At 48.7% G+C, this 15,192-nt stretch overlaps 1 protein-coding gene across 5 annotated transcripts in view; it reads right to left on the bottom strand.

The window, feature by feature from the left end:
• Positions 1-3,568: 3,568 nt before the first annotated feature.
• The window catches only part of FRMD4A (FERM domain containing 4A), a 306,449-nt gene continuing 294,825 nt past the window's right edge, over positions 3,569-15,192 (bottom strand). For 4 of the 5 annotated variants that reach the window (XM_068168119.1, XM_068168108.1, XM_068168099.1 and 1 more), the window contains exons 21-23: positions 13,535-14,394; positions 10,865-10,961; positions 3,569-7,097 (exon numbers count right to left, since the gene is read on the bottom strand). In XM_068168119.1, the coding sequence (XP_068024220.1) occupies positions 6,995-7,097; positions 10,865-10,961; positions 13,535-14,394 (1,060 nt within the window). In that variant the 3' untranslated portion in view covers positions 3,569-6,994. Of the gene's footprint in view, positions 7,098-9,100; positions 9,173-10,864; positions 10,962-13,534; positions 14,395-15,192 lie in introns of all 5 variants that reach the window. The other variant, XM_068168113.1, reaches the window with a different exon arrangement.

Below are 15,192 nucleotides of genomic sequence, written 5' to 3'. Positions count from 1 at the left end.
TGCATCTGATTTGGCTTCTTTGGGGTTTTTTTGTTGGGTTGGGTTTTTTTTTTTGGTAATGACATTTTTAATATAAACCACCTGGGCTTAGGGGAAGTAATCTTATGGCTCTGGAGGCTTTCAAATCCCATTTCTGTACATCTGGAGAAAATTTCAGTCTGCTGGGCATTGCATAGAAAATAATTAAGACCTCCCAATGACCATGAACAGCATTGCTAGGAGCCACAGATCTCTACCATTGCACATCTTGACTGAAAATGGTGAGGAAACTCCCAGGAAGGATAGTGTCAGATTTTGCATGAAGAGTGAAACGTTGAAGCTCTATCAGTGGTGCAGGATGAAAGTCTTGGGCTGCAATGATCTGGTTTTTTTTTTTCGTTACAAGAACAGCACCACCTCCACAGCACTATTAACAGGAGGCCTTTCTAGGACCTGCAGTGAGCACCAAACAAATGGTTGGTCATTGCAGGGTCTGTCACTACCCACATCTGTGATGATCCAGATGTCACCTCTGCCCCCACAGATCCAGTAGAGCCAATGCAGAGCATGCTCCTCTGCCTCTGGAGAGAGTGGAGGTGGGAGGATCAGGTCCTGACTGCCTGGGCTTGGAGTCAGGCTGTTGGTTGAATCTGATACCCTGTAACCACTCCAGTGAGGCAGCAGGTACATCTCCTGGTACATCTGGCGTTCCTGAGCTGTGGACTTGAGCTCCTGCAGTTGAAGGCCCAGTGGTATGCCTGACACAATGTGAACAGAACCACTCACCAAAGAAATGTGTCAATATCCAAGTGTAGTGGTGTGTTGGAGTCCTCACCTTGACTGGAAGCACGGAGTGGGAACCTGTGTCATCTTCTGAAGGAGACATCTAATGGATGATGTCCCTGCTCATTCCAGGAAGATTGGACTAGATGTCCTTTGGAAGCCCTTTCCATCTCAAACCATTCTATGATTCTGTGATCTCCTTTAAGTATTTACAGAGTCCTGTGGCACAGTGAGATGCGATTCTGGGGAATTCATGCTGGCAGTGAGTTTGGAAGAGTGTCTTGAGGAACTTCAGGCTTTTCTGTGGACTCTGGATTCCAAAGTGGTGTTTTGGATGCAGGAGATTTCAGTTTGGAATGTCTGACCCCAGAGAAAATGTCAAGAGCTTGAACAGTTTAGAAGTAATAAAGAGGCAGCTGGTGAGACCTCACTGATGTTTGGGGAGGGGCCTTTGGGGAATAAGGTGGGATTTGTGGGAAGAAGCTGGGCAGATGTCAGGAGCACGGAAGGGTTTCATTAGCAGTGGTGTCTGGTGATGATTATTCTTTTGCAGTGCTCTCTGCAGGTCCTCTTTGCAGCCATTGCTACAACAGGAAACATTTACAGCACTGCAACTGTATCCCTCTACTCACTCTGATGAGTTCTTGAGCACTTTCTAAATCTTCCTCCTGACCTTAGTTTTGAACTCTTCAAATTATAGAAGAGCTCCAATTTCCCTGGAAAGTGCAGCTAGTGAGTAGCCAGGGCATGGTTTAAGGAGCACTGTGAAGAACTGGATACCTTAGGGCATCTGTAACAGTATTGGGTAGGACTTTCCCTCCCACTTCAGAGCTAATTGTTGTGGAGAGCTGTAACAGTACCCAGAGCAGAGATGCTCCTCTTGTAGGGATGTGAATTTGGGTTCGGAATGTTTTGGTACGATCAGCTTTGTAAGACTGTAATTTAATCAATGTGTCTCCTTGCTGACAGTCGCCTTCCTTGGATGAATTCTGTGATGGAAGAGTTCCATCCCCTCACAATGTGTGGAACGGTGCTGCACAGGGAGCCAAGCACCGAGCAGCCCTTTCTCACGGCGGAGCTGTGTAAGAGCTTCCATCTGCTGTCCGACGCGTGAGAGCCTGCTTCGGTCCTTGGAGGATCCGAAGAGGGGGGACACTGTTGGGGCAGCTGCTTTTCATCATTGCTTGGAGGCTCGTTGCAGCTGGATGGCCCCAAATTACAGCTACCAGACCATGATCAAATAGTTAATAATGCCTGTTAGCCAAAAAAAATCCCCAACCCACCCGAGTCTAATTGAGGGACGAGTGGGTGTGGTGCAGCTGTCACACTGCTTGGCAGTTTTTGTGGGGAGGGAATGTTTCAGTTCAGTGATTTAGACTTTTCCCTCTGGGCTTCTCCAGATGTTTATTTCTGATAATTCCTTGCATTAGGCGGAAATAGCTGTGCTGAATACCAAGACTTGTAGCCTTAGGATGATGTCATGCCTTCACCATAATGATGTATGGGGCAGTTTTGGGACTTCAGTGCCCCTGATTGCAGTCCCCCAGCCCTTCCCTAGCCTGGTAGTGGAAGGGGCTGTGTGAGGTGGTACTCCCAAAGCATGCAGTATATGTCTTGTGTTGGCGTTACTGTTCCCCATGGTAGTTAAATGCCTGTAATTCCCAAGTTACAGATTATCTGCACTGCTGGAAGGGCTGGTGAAGGAGGTGTATGTGGAAACAGTTTTGTGTTTTTTTTTGTTGAGGAGCTGGGTTCCTCTCCTGCCAGCTGCCATATAAGCTCCACAATAGATCCAGTCTTGCCCAAAGAATGAAACTGACTTGGGTGTTGTGGCAATTTAGGCTGGGTGCCTGCTGTTACTGCCACATAAGTTACACCTCTGGTGTCCCAAGTGTCCAACCCAGTAGGTGGACACAGGTAATAGCATATTTCATACCCATAATATCCTGTGTCCTATGAATCCATGCTTGCTTCTGCCTTTGGGTTGATGCCCTGTGGTGCTGAGGAGTTGGGTGCGTGATACAAGAGATGTGTGAGTGGATGGGAGCTCCCTGGGCAGTGGGGATAAAGGAAAAGAAGTGTTACTCTGCTGGGTGCTGAGAACTGTGCACAGTTCTGTGGGGAGCATGCAGTGCTCTTTGGAGCTGTCTTGCTGTTGTGCAGGGAGTGCTGGGGGCTGCAGAGATTCCCACTGCCCATGGAGCAGCAAATAGTGATAGGAAGCAGCTTCCCTAATCCAACAGCGCTGGCACACCCCCTCTTGAGCTAGAGCTGTGCCTGGTAAGTGCAGTCTCAAGGCTGCTGCCTCACCAACAGAGATTAAACCAGGAGATGGGAGCTTTCTTCAGGAACAAAAACCAAAGTAGTGGCCAGGGCAAGAGCTGGTGTTTAAGCCTGTCCTAGGGACCTTGGCATTGCTGCTAATGGCCTCCTGCCTCCTTAGCATCCAGCTCATGTAAATGCTGGGTTTGTCACTCATGTACTGCAGTGGGACATCAGTCACAAGGTGTCTTATGGCCTGAGATACCTCCTGAGCCCCTGAGACCGGTGCCTGAGAGAACATGCGATAGAGCAAGCAGGGGGCTGCTGAGGGCTTAATCTTGAGGGATCTCTGAAGGGCAGGATTTTTAGGGAGGATGCCTCATGTCTCCTGCAGTCAGTCCTCTGACAGACAAGGGTCCCTTCTGGGAACCCTGGCCGGCTGTGCGCACATGTGGGCAGAGGTTCCTCTGGCAGAGGCGGCAGTGCGTTTGCCGGGGTAAGGGCTCCTGAGGCGCTGTGCCCACTGAAAAGAGCACTGCAAGGCTTCATTTTGAAAATGCTTTAATAAGGAAGTGTTGACAACACCGTTCTGCAAAATGTAAAGGTAACTATACAAATTCTTAATACAAAAAGAATAAATTAAAAGCAGATCTTTTTTAATTCTGCACCGTTTTCTACAACATACATATTTTTTTCTTGATTACAGCTGAACAGAATCCAGTAAAATCATTTTCCATGCTCTAAAATCAATTTCAGCAGAGACCTAATCTTTTTCTTCCCCCCCCCCCTTTTTTTAAACTAGAGAGTCCATTTTACACACTTGTAACAAAACTATTGACATTAATATATATGTAAAACTTTACATCTAGTTAACTAAGCAGTAACTGGTCATCTGATAGCACCTGAATGGGGATTGGCTATGCCTGAAACTAAAACTAATACAGAGTGAAAACAAATTGGACTGGTTCAACATTTTCAACACTTGACTGCATATAACAGCATTAAAAAATAAACCCTGCCTCCCGGCCCCTGCCCGGACAGAGGGGAGACTGAGAACACAATGGTGGCAGATGAAGCCTTGGAAAATAAAAAAGTCCAGGAGGGGTGAAGTTGGTAGTCAAGTGCTTGTATAGAATAGCTATGTATATACCCCTCCACCTTATACTTTAAATATGTTAATCTCACATGATTAACATTTTATGTACATTTGTGTTTAATTGAATTGAGCTAAACAGTAAAACCTGTTTTACTTAATCTGTCTTTACTACCAGACTGGCTGCTCACATGTGCCTTGATTGCAGAACAGAAAAGCAGAACACAAAGCCAAACTCAGTCCATTTCCAGAAAGCTTTTTTTCTCTACTCCAGCCTGTTTGCAATTCAGGCTAACCAATTTATTTTTTTTTCCCCTTGCCAATTTCAGGGCTGCCACCTTTTAACCTTTGCTGCAAAACTGCATATCTGGTCTTGGAGGAATTAATGTTTCTTCCTGTATTGCCCAGAGGCCTCATAGTGCCACTGTTGTTGAATTCTTTTTAATTAAAAGAAGGTACACAGAAAGAACAAAGGCCAAAGAACAAACCAAACAACCCAAAACCACTTACCAGGGAAATTAAAAAGAAAACAGACAGTTGCTCAGAGCCCCTAAAAAAATCTGGGCTAAATTACTTGCTGCTGCTTAATTTGGTCCTTCCTTAATCCTTTCACTTTAGCTACCCAATCTCATCAGTATATGTCACTAATCAGTGCTATCTTATCCAGCTAAAAATCCAATTAGAAGCTTGAAATAATTCTCATGTTAAAGACCCCATAGCACAAAGAGATGGTGAAAACAGCATCTTGCACCCCCTGATAAGGGATGCAACATCGCTGCTCTTGGTTCTTCCAGCAATCGGTTACAAAGCTTCAAGTACTGTCAGAGGGGGTGGGTACTCTTGTGGTGGTTCCTCCTGGCAGCTCAGGAGCAGGCAGATTGTGTGGCTACCTTTAAAAGCCCCTTGCCAGTATACAAAAGGATGTGCCTTTTTCTTTTCCAGAAGCATATTCATTTATGCTTCATGGGTGAACGTGAAGGGGTTTCCTTCCTGGCTCTGCCATGGACTTCCCTGGACAAACGGCAGTCTTTGCTGCCCACTGCTGTTCCCATGTCACCAAGGCCACCTCCCTGCCATGTCAAGGATGTCAGACAGCAGCTCAGGAGGTGGGTACAGGAAACCAAAGCAAAGGTACCTAGAATGCGTTGTGGAACACATGAGCTGCTCATGAGTGTTGGAAAGCCCGTGGTGCTTCCCAGCCTGATTCCAAAGAACCTGTTCTCTCTTACAGCCTGGAATGCAGTTTTCCAGCAATCTGAATACCAAAGGTGTGGCAGCCCCCCAAGTTGTGGTGTTTAATTGTCAGTGTTTTGCCCTACTTTGTCTGGTAGATGCTGTTGTTACTCTTGGAACACACACGCGCGCACGCACACACTCGCACTGGGTTTTCTTCTGTCTTAAACTAAAGCTAACTTCAGTTTCTGCTTTTCACCAAGTAACCCCCTCCAGCCGTTTCTTTTAATGCCTTTCCCATAGGAAATCATCGTTTGCACGCACAAACGGGGGGAGGCCGGGCACCTCCCCCCATCTAGTGGCAATAAAAACAGCATAGCACCGCAGTGAAGGCTAGACGTGCCAGCTTCAACATCCACCTAGATTGTGCACTTGTTTGGTACAAAAGTGTCTTTGAGGCCTTTTAAAGTTCCATGGCTTGACATGTATAAAGCATTGCTGAAAAGTGTGTGTAAACTTGCAGCTCCTTTCGTGATTCTCATACGATCCCTTTTGGTATCAGCAGGCAGCTCTTGCTTGTGTCCAACACCTCATTCAGCTGCTTCTCTTTCTCTTGTGGTGACTGCTTGCTTGCCTTGTCTGCTGCTGGTTGTGGAGCCTTTCCTTCTCGACAGACCGGTTCTCCCACGTGGCCTGTGCCGTGCCGAGCCCTTTGCTACACTGGTGCTAAGGGAGGGAAGATGAGTGAACAGATACGGTGATGCAGCTTCACTGTGCCGTGTGCTTTCCCCTGGACTTCACCTTAACGCTTTGTGCAGAGTTTAGTCAGAATTTATTTGCTCTATCTGCTTGTAGAAAGGGGTTTTGGCAATTTTTATCTTCATCAGACTATTAAAAAGCAACCAACACAACCCCAGCCTCTTCATGCGTTGGTGTGCCACCTGTGTCAGCCACAGGGCTGCTGTCAGTACTTGCCCCTGCTTTAGATAATGCCATTGTAAACCTTGTTTGTCCAGTTTAATAGTAGCCTGTAGACAGAAATGCTGTGATACCAGCCCAGACATCCAGGGTGTTTTTCAGAATGTTAGGTTATTTTACTTGCTTGTAGGTGGGCTCAAAGTGAAGAAGGAAATGCTGTTTTACAGGAGGTGGTTGAGTTAAATAAGAAAGAGGTTTTGTGACTAGAACTTGCTGAGCAAACTCATCCTGCCGATGTTGTGCGGTGATCTTTGGCAGTGTGGGTCTCATTGCGAGACTGAGTCCATGGTGTTTCAGGACTACGATGTCCATTCCTTGGCCTCTGTCACCCTCCCTCTTTCCTCTCCACCTCCCCCTTTAAATTAATACTCTGTTGGCTTCAGATCGCAGGTCATGGAACTCTTACTGCTGTTACATGCTGTGGAACAACTAGATTTGCTGTAAGCTTTGAAAGGCTTCCCTTGTTTCAAAGGAAATCAGTGGTTGACTTGCTGGCTGGCTGTGGTGGTGGCTGTCCATCTGCAGGGCTGCCTGTCTGCAGGGCTGCCCTGCAGGCTGTGGCAGGGCCGTGCAGCAGGTTCTGTAAGTGTGGCCTTGAATTGCATCGTGAGAAAAGTGCTTAGAGCTGAAGCTGGTGCTGGGTGACAGTGCAGCTGGGTAAGGCAAATGAGAGGCAGTGAGGTGATCTCAGAATGGCATTGATGTGATTAACTTGAGGTCAGGGGTTCACACTAGAGTCCCAGGCTTGGCTTTTTCCTGCCCATACCACTGGACATCTGCTAATTCTGGATAGAGAGGAGAGTCCAGGAAACAGCTATCATTGTAAGTCCTGCAGGAGAAAGGAATCTTTGTTAAGTCAATGAGCGCTCCTGGAAAGTTCAACCATGGGTATAAGATAATATATTATGGGTGGGAACACAGGATTTTCACATTCACACCCTGCAGGTACTCCTAGAGCTGACTGTTGGGGTGGGCTCAGCATGCAGGACCCTGCTTTAACCCAGTTTGCTCTTGCCCAGCAGTCCTGTTTGGCCCATCAACCTGATGGGTGTGAGGAAGCAGGAGAAGGTCGAGCTTCAGCAGCCTCTCCACAGCCAGGGTGCCCTGAATTTTGGGTGCTGGAACGGCAACAGAGTTGTGGTGCTTTCAGCCTGCAGCTGGCAGGATGCGCTCCAAGAGAGCAGAGCTTGTGGCTGACCCTACCAGCTGTGTCTATCCCACCACAGGTGGTGCCTGACCTGTCTCTGTGTGGCCTCTTTCCCCACCAGGTACAGCAGCAGCCTCTGCCTTGTCTAAAGGAGCTCTGTCTTGCTTTTCTGGCCCGTAGTAAACTGGGGTAGAGAGATTTTTCAGTAGGATGTTCTCCAAGGAGCAAGTCTGAAGAGCAGCCCTTCTGGTCATAGACTGTACCCAGCAGGGCTCTGGAAGGAAGAGGGTAATGGTGGCTTCCTGTAGCACTTCTGCTCAGGGCAAAGGCTTGTGCATCACCTGGCAATCTGAGAGTTACGTGTCTTTCCAGGGATGAGCTAGGAATCAAGTGGAGAGATGGTGCCAGGACTAATGTGGGTAAGACAGTTTTGTCATAGGTAGCCTAGTCCTCAACTTGGGGCACCCTTCCTGAGAAGCCAGTGCTGCTTCTGCTGCCTGGCTTTGTGTTTCCCTGTGTAGAGCAAACCAGGTAGTTTATGGGAATGTTCTTTGCTATTTCTCTTTAAAGTTCTGTTCAGGGTTGTCTTCTGGCTTATTCTCCAGAGCTCCTTGCCAGAGGAAAACACTGAGATCAAAATCTCATTGATGGTTTGGAAAGGGACTGCTGTGTCTGCATAGTGTTATTCAGAACTGATATCTTTCCCTCACACGTCGATTTAACCAACTTCTAAATTCGAGGTTGTTTTGAGGCTGAAAGTGGGACATGCATTTTCTGTCTTTTTTCTGTGGGATTCTTATTCCTTCCTTGGCTCCCTCCCCACTTTGCAGGACCAATCTCATTTCTGATGCAGTCTGGCAGTTCCTGCTTCCTCTGTCCTAATTTACACCTGGGACCAGTGCCTGGGAGGAACCTGAGCAAGGGCATCACCATCTGCATGCTAAAGAGCCTTTTCTTCCCCAACTTTCTAATGGACTATGAGGGTTTATGGGTTATCTCTAGAAAGCTGGGCTTGAAACACTTGACAGATGCCAGCTGTGAATCATTGCAGATTCAAATGAGAGTGTCAGATGGCCACGGCAGTTTAATTAAAATAGAAATAGTCTGAGGGCTTTTTGTTCCCTCCACCCTTCCCCCTCTGTCTTCCCATAGGAACAGGGCCAGGGTTGCTCCTTGTTCCACACAGCACCGTGCTGCTCAAAGCTCTGCGGCAGGGAAAGAGGAGAGAGAGGGGTGTTTGACATCATGGCTGGAGCACTGCTGGGTGCTCAGTCTAGGTCCTTTGAGGTCCCTGTTTACCCAGCCTTGCCCCCCTGCCATGCTGCTCCCAGACTCCCCACAGCACTTTGTCCATGCTGCTTTGAAATGTCCCCAGCCACAAGTTTGTTACTACCACGTGCTCTTTGTGCCTGTTCATCCTCTGTGTGAATGAAGAGCGGGCTGGCCTAAAGTCCGCTTTCACAGAGGAAAGTGCCACAGCCACAAACTTGCTGAAAAGGCACAGAGAGGGCTTCAAGATGCTTTCAAGTTGTTCTTCCAAGAGCTGAAAGAAGCCTTGTTGCCAAAACCCAAGCAGCCAATCAAATAGGGCTGCTCCTCTGGGCCAGCGGGATGCTGGTTATTTGCTCTCTGTTCACAGACTGTAAGGCAGAAGGATGAAAGAACAAAACGTTCCCTTACTATACCTCTATTCATCAGTACTTTGGTGGGTTGGAGACTGAGACTCATCCATAGTGGGTGAGTTGTCTGTTGCTTCTCTGAACAAAGGAGAGCAAAAAAAGGAGGAAAGAGGAGAGAGGAAATGTTAAAGAAAAGAAGTGACACAGACATTTGTTATGAGCTTATTAATCCAGTGGGGGAAACAAGGTGATGAATCATCTTTAGAGAAAGTTAGTGACACAAAAACGTGTTGGGGAGAACCATCAAGCTTCTGAGTCATATTGGGAGGACACAGCCTGCTCCTGCAGTGAGGGATTTGTGCTGTGCAGCTAATGGTAAGTTTGATCTGCCTCTGCTGTCTTTGTACACACACCTTGGGATTCATGCTCAGGTGTGAAATAAGTGCAGATTTGTCTCCAGTTCTCTTTGCACTGGTGGTTGGTGCAGGGCCTATGCTATAAATCTAGATAACTTACTTTCACCAGCTGAGAACTGGGCTCGGTGCATGTTTGCTATGAGACGGGGGCAGGACCTGTCTTCAATGGAAGAATAAGTTGGAATGTTCCAAATGGATTTCTCAGCTGGCTGCTCACCTATTTTATTTCTGATCATTGTGGAGGTATTTAGTGGAATGAGGATTGGAATGGAAGCTAAGATTTGAGTCTAAATTCAAACTCTTAAGGGTAGAAATCTGAGTGTAGAGTGAATATAGCTGCCATCTTGCTATGCCTTGACTTTTTGTGAACTGAGACCAGAGAAATTCTCCTGTTCTGCAGCTGGAGGCACATGCAAAGGCCCTGTCAGGTTGGACATCCAAATGCATGAACTTAAAATCCAAGGTAAGCCTAAGGGGACTGTGATAATGATTGTCCTCCTTGCCACGTTAAAGTGCAGTCACGAGCAGTGTTGGGGCAAAACCAGAGGTCAAACTTGGTTGTAGGTGACCACAGGAAATGAAGAGAGCATGAGATTTTCCAGTGGCTGCGCAGCGAATTGTTCGCAACTGGTCCCAATTCACAACTCGGGACCTGTTTCCCTTCTCTGTGGCCTACAGCATTTTGAGGTCTCTAGCCTGAACCTTTCTAGCTGATCTCACCAATCTCCATTTAGGAGCAAAAGTCTGGGATGTGCTGAGTTAGACAGGATCTGGAAATGATCTTTATTTCATGTGGCAGGACAGAGGTACAGGAGATTGCTAGAGAATACCTGTGGGAGCTTGCAGGAGGCTTTTTGTTTACTCCTGAGCTCCCTGCCTCACAGAGGTGCCAAAGACCATGAGTAATGACTACCTGCATATCACGGCTTTGGGGAAGCAAGTTAAGTTAGCGGTAGCTGAAAAAAGATGCACTTAATAGTCACGAAGACACATTGCTAGGGAAAGCCTAGCAGAAAAATGTGGTTGCTGCACACACAAACCTGGCAGGCACCTAGCAAAGAGCTGCTTGGTCTAGGCAGCTGACATGATGGCTGCTCAACAAAATCAGCTATTTCGACACACGGCAAACTGGAAGAAGGAGACTGTCCAAGCAGGAAGAACCTGCAAGGTTTCTTTCCCTGTGCCTCTGGCACTGCTTGAAGCAGTGTTGCTGGGTGTGGATGGCATGGCCATGTCTTGGTCAGCCTAAGCTAGAACTCCACCTCTACAAGAGCATGGGTAGGAGGCTGCAAAATGCTGTGTGCTGGTGTAGGCTATGGAGCACCTGGAAGCTGTTGACCGCAGCTGTGCTCTCCCTTTGCTTGCATGTGGGGAGGTTTTTCTCCCCAGGTCTACCGCGATCCCAGACACTCACCCAGTCTGCCATGTGAGAATGTGGTGGGGGCTGCCCGGCGGCGTGGCTGCCAGCTCACTCGAAGGTGTTGAACTCCTCTGGCTGTGAGGTAAGGCAGCTGGAAAACAACCAAAGGGTGGAGAAAAAGAACCAGTGAGGTGAGGGTGCAAGTGTCAGGGTGGGTCAGAAACATCAGCTGGTCAGACCAGCAGAAACATGTCCAGCTGTGAGCAAACAGCCTGCGAGTCAGACCTCATCCTGTTCCTGGTTTGTTGTGCTCAAATGTGACATGAGCAGCCAGCCTGCTGCTGGCACTGCTGCCTGTCATGGCCTGCATGTGTCCTCAGCTCTGCAGGAATGCTTTGGTCCAGCCCAGCCTCTAGCTGAATACAACCACCCAGACACTCCTGCGCCTGCCTGTGAAACACCATTCTTTTCCCTAGCATGAAAGTTAATGGGTTTGCTGTCGCCTGGAACAGCAGGGTCTGGCTTGTGCATCTCCATGGGACCTGAACTGGAGGTGCCCAAGCCTGCCAAGGTCAACCTCCTGTTTCTGGGGTGGTGGGAAATCCTCTGTGTCCCTAACAGCCAGAGCTGACATTGGTGAGAGTCTGAACAAGTACACTGCTTTGTGTACAAAGGAGGAAGACAGATCTGGAGATCTCAAAAGCTACAACTACCTTTCACTCTGCATTTGTGTAATGTTGCAGTTGCTGACACTACAGCTGTGGGACTGAAGGAAGGCTTTATCTTGCCTCAGTGAAGCAAGAAGCAAGCTGTACTAAAAATGTAGCAGTGGCACTAGTTCTTGTAGGAATTCCATGTGTTAGGGTCAAGCTATGAAGTCCACCTGACTAATCTTTCCTCTTCCTCAAGTCCATACAGTGCTGACCCTTGAAATGATATTTATGCCCAGGATGATCTTTGAAGGACAGGGTGAAGACCAACAGACCTATCAACTAGGGCTGCTCCTCTCAAATGATGGATGTTTCTGCCTGGTGTTCTCTTCTGTACTGTTAAATTCTTTGATACTTGAAGAGAGAACTAAATTTTAATCTGCTCCTAGGAGCTGACAACCCCTGAAGTCAGCATCCTCCTACAGCTGTTACAGGGAGCTGGCTCTGAAGGCAAACCCAATCTATGCTGCCAAGTGGTCAGGACAAACTGGGATTACTGAGCACACTTCACCAAGGTGCTGCCACATTTAGATTTAAAAGACCCAACTGGGAGGGGAATGAACTGATTGACAGTGGTTTTGACATACTCTCCACATAACTCCATCACCTTTCTAGATTCCCTAACTGAACTGGTGCAGCTTCCAAAGCTAAGCAAGGCCAAGCGTTCCAGATGCTGGGAGGCACAGGAATGTCCATTAACCAGAAATGGAAAGGCAGGTTTTCAAATGGCGACACAGGACTGTTCTAGCAGCTACTTGATTGTCTTGGTACACATCTGGGCCTCCTGTTGAGTGTTGGCATCATGCACTACTCAGCCTCTTTTTGGGTAGCTGTTGGTGGTGCAGGAGGAGCCTGGTGTAAAACCACTTCTCTGAATCCATGCTGGACTCAGCAGAGAGCACAAAGACCCAGTGGTGTGAGTGTGGTGGTTACCAGGGCTCAGGCAATATGCTGGGATGTCAGAAGGCCAAGGGCCAGCATGGCTGCATGATGCACTGGGCTGCTCAGGGAGGCCATGAGGACCTGCGCTGAGCAAGGTTGGAGCAATACAGTCGCCCACACCATGGCTGAGGTATGTGGAAGGGTGGCAGTGGGCACATTACAAACTAACCAGCAATTCCATCCATGTAGAGCTGGATTCAGGCTTTCAGCAAGTTGTAGAGTCATAGAATCAACAAGGTTGGAAAAGACCTCAAAGATCATCAAGTCCAACCTGTCACCCAAGACCTCATGACTACTAGACCATGGCACCAAGTCCTTGATCTATTCAAACTAGCTTATCCAGGGGTGACTTAGGGCCAGTAAATATTTAACTGTGGACTGTTTCATAAGGCATAGCAGCCTCCTCAGTTTAATGAATCTGACTGTTTTCTTACCATTTAATATTAACAGCACAGAGCAGTGCAGAGCTCTCTACATGACAGAGGCCTAGCACTGCACAAACCTCAGCCCTCTGAATTTCAGCATGTTATCAGCAAACCTACTGCAGCTGCATGGGAAAACTGAGTCTCAGCAGTGCACAAAGATGTCATCACTCAAACATTTTCCCACGAGGAAAAATGCTCCTCATGTAATCTCTCTCATGCTTTCAGTGTTTCACTGAGGACATGCATTCTTCTAGTCTGTGCTGAGTCCCTGCTTGCTTCATTCCTCTCCTTACTGTGATGAGTGCCCCCACCTCTCCAGGTTCTCTACCCTCAGTCCCTAGTGCCATCACTCCAAACACAACTGCAGTCTTGAGGAAAGACCCTGTCAACAACAGGGCTTCAATCCCTTCCTGTCTTTTGAGCCTATCATTACAAAGTGATAAGAGCCATCAAAAATACCTCCTGATGAATATTTCAGACAAGGCTTGCCCAGTGCTACCCCTACAGGCTTGGTGAACAGCATGTGAAGGCCAGGTAACATGCTTTGGTCTGGCACTGCTTTCCAGCCAGGGTGTAATGTCTGGTAAGAACCTGGGCTGCGTGAAGTGCCTGTCCCTTTCACCCCTTTGCCCAGGCCCAGTTCTCACCTGATGTTGCTTTACACATCTGAGGCATTCTCGTGACCCGGCTGTGTGCCACAAAGGTGCTTTGCGAGGATGTGCTGTACTGGGAGCTGCTGTCCGAGGAGGTGGAGCTGGTGTGCGACAGGCGGCTGTGCTCCTTGTGGGAGGCCGTGGACCGCTGGTACCAGAGCCGCAGCTCGTCTGACACCGCAGTCCTGCCTGAGCCTTTCTCGTGGCCCTCCCTGCCCAGAGATGGAGTCCTTATGATTTGCGAGCGGGAGGGGGTGAGCCTGACAGAGTCCGCTTCATCCCCGTGCCAGTTCTCCTTAAACATCCCCCCTGCCGTGTAGGAGTTGGAGGTTTTGAATTGTGCTTTGACGCTGTAGTGTCCCTCCTGGTCATTCTCCAGGCTCCGCACCACCACGGGTGTGGAGCTGCCCTCGATGTACAGGGGATACTCTTTGATCCTGTACTGGGAAGAGGGCTGGCTCTGGCTGTGCAGGTAGACACGATGGTGCCCTGTCCCGTTCCTGGCAGCTAGGTTGGGCATGCTTCCTGAATTGGAAGAGACCAGGTTGCCTGCCGATTTGTGCCTTTGCCTCTGTCGCTCTCTGGCTTTTGATGGGGAATCCTCTGCCAGGGTGGAGTAGTTTGGGTTCATCTGAGCAGGGTAGTAGTGCTCGGAGCTGGAATGGCTGGTGCAGGAAGAGCAGTCATCCATGGGGTCAGAGCCATTACTGCTACGAGTCCTTGGGGTGTAGAAATCAGGGCTCCCTGTCTCATTCTCTGAGCCGAGGAGCTTGCCTTGTGACTCCAAACTGGAGCTCCGGTGTCTAAAGTGCTGAGCTAAGCTGTGCAGTCTGGTCGGGCTGATGTCTACTGACCTGCAGGTACCAGGAACAAAAGATCCAGGCTGGTAAGTCAACAGGACAAAGCGATCCCCATCTCCCTTGCTAGCATGGAGGGCATGGAAAACCTGGACCCTCCAGCACTGTTTGGGGCTGCTGCCTGCAAAGCAATCTGCTTCCCTGATGGAGGCTGGTGGGTGATTAGGTCCTATTCCTGTTCTTCTTGTCTTCTTGGTGGTGACATTCAGTCTGCAGCACCACAAGGACCACAAACCCTTGCCCAGCCTGATTTTTCTGTGGTTTGCAATCCAGGGAAAGACGCAGTCTGAAAAGCACAACCTGGGGACCTCAGGTGCTAGCTTTGCTGATGGGGTCCCAACAGAGAGCTGCTTGAATCAGCACTGTCCCTGTGCTAGCTGGCTAAACTCCCTCCAGCCCTGCAGGTCTCCCTCCTGAGACCTTAGGCTCACAAGTGCTAGGATTTCCCTTGCAGGTGGCTTGTGAATGCCCTGCACAGGTACAATCCACCTGGTATGAGGCAGACTGACTGCCCACGCTCAGGCCAGAATTCAGTTATGTTTCCACTGGCCTTTGGAAAAGTCATCTCTCTCAAGCAGCAAGGTTTTACAGGGCCCCAGCCATGGGTAGCACATGTTAGACTGTCAGTGGCTAACAGCCCTCCAGGCAACCACCCCCAATTACAAGTGTATAAGGCTCAGTTCACAAGCAAGTCTGGGTGGTCTCTACTCAGCCTGCCTGTTTGAGAGCTTCAGCCACCTGTTCAAGGAGCAGGAACACCCTGTGATGAGTCACACACCCTCATGATGGATGGCC

Source organism: Melanerpes formicivorus, unplaced genomic scaffold (assembly GCF_026170545.1).
Source record: "Melanerpes formicivorus ecotype bairdi unplaced genomic scaffold, bMelFor1.0.p_v2 SCAF_3, whole genome shotgun sequence".
In the NCBI taxonomy this organism is placed as follows: domain Eukaryota; kingdom Metazoa; phylum Chordata; class Aves; order Piciformes; family Picidae; genus Melanerpes; species Melanerpes formicivorus.
The sequence above is the reverse complement of the archived record's forward strand: the minus strand, read 5'-3'. Positions and strand labels throughout refer to the sequence as shown.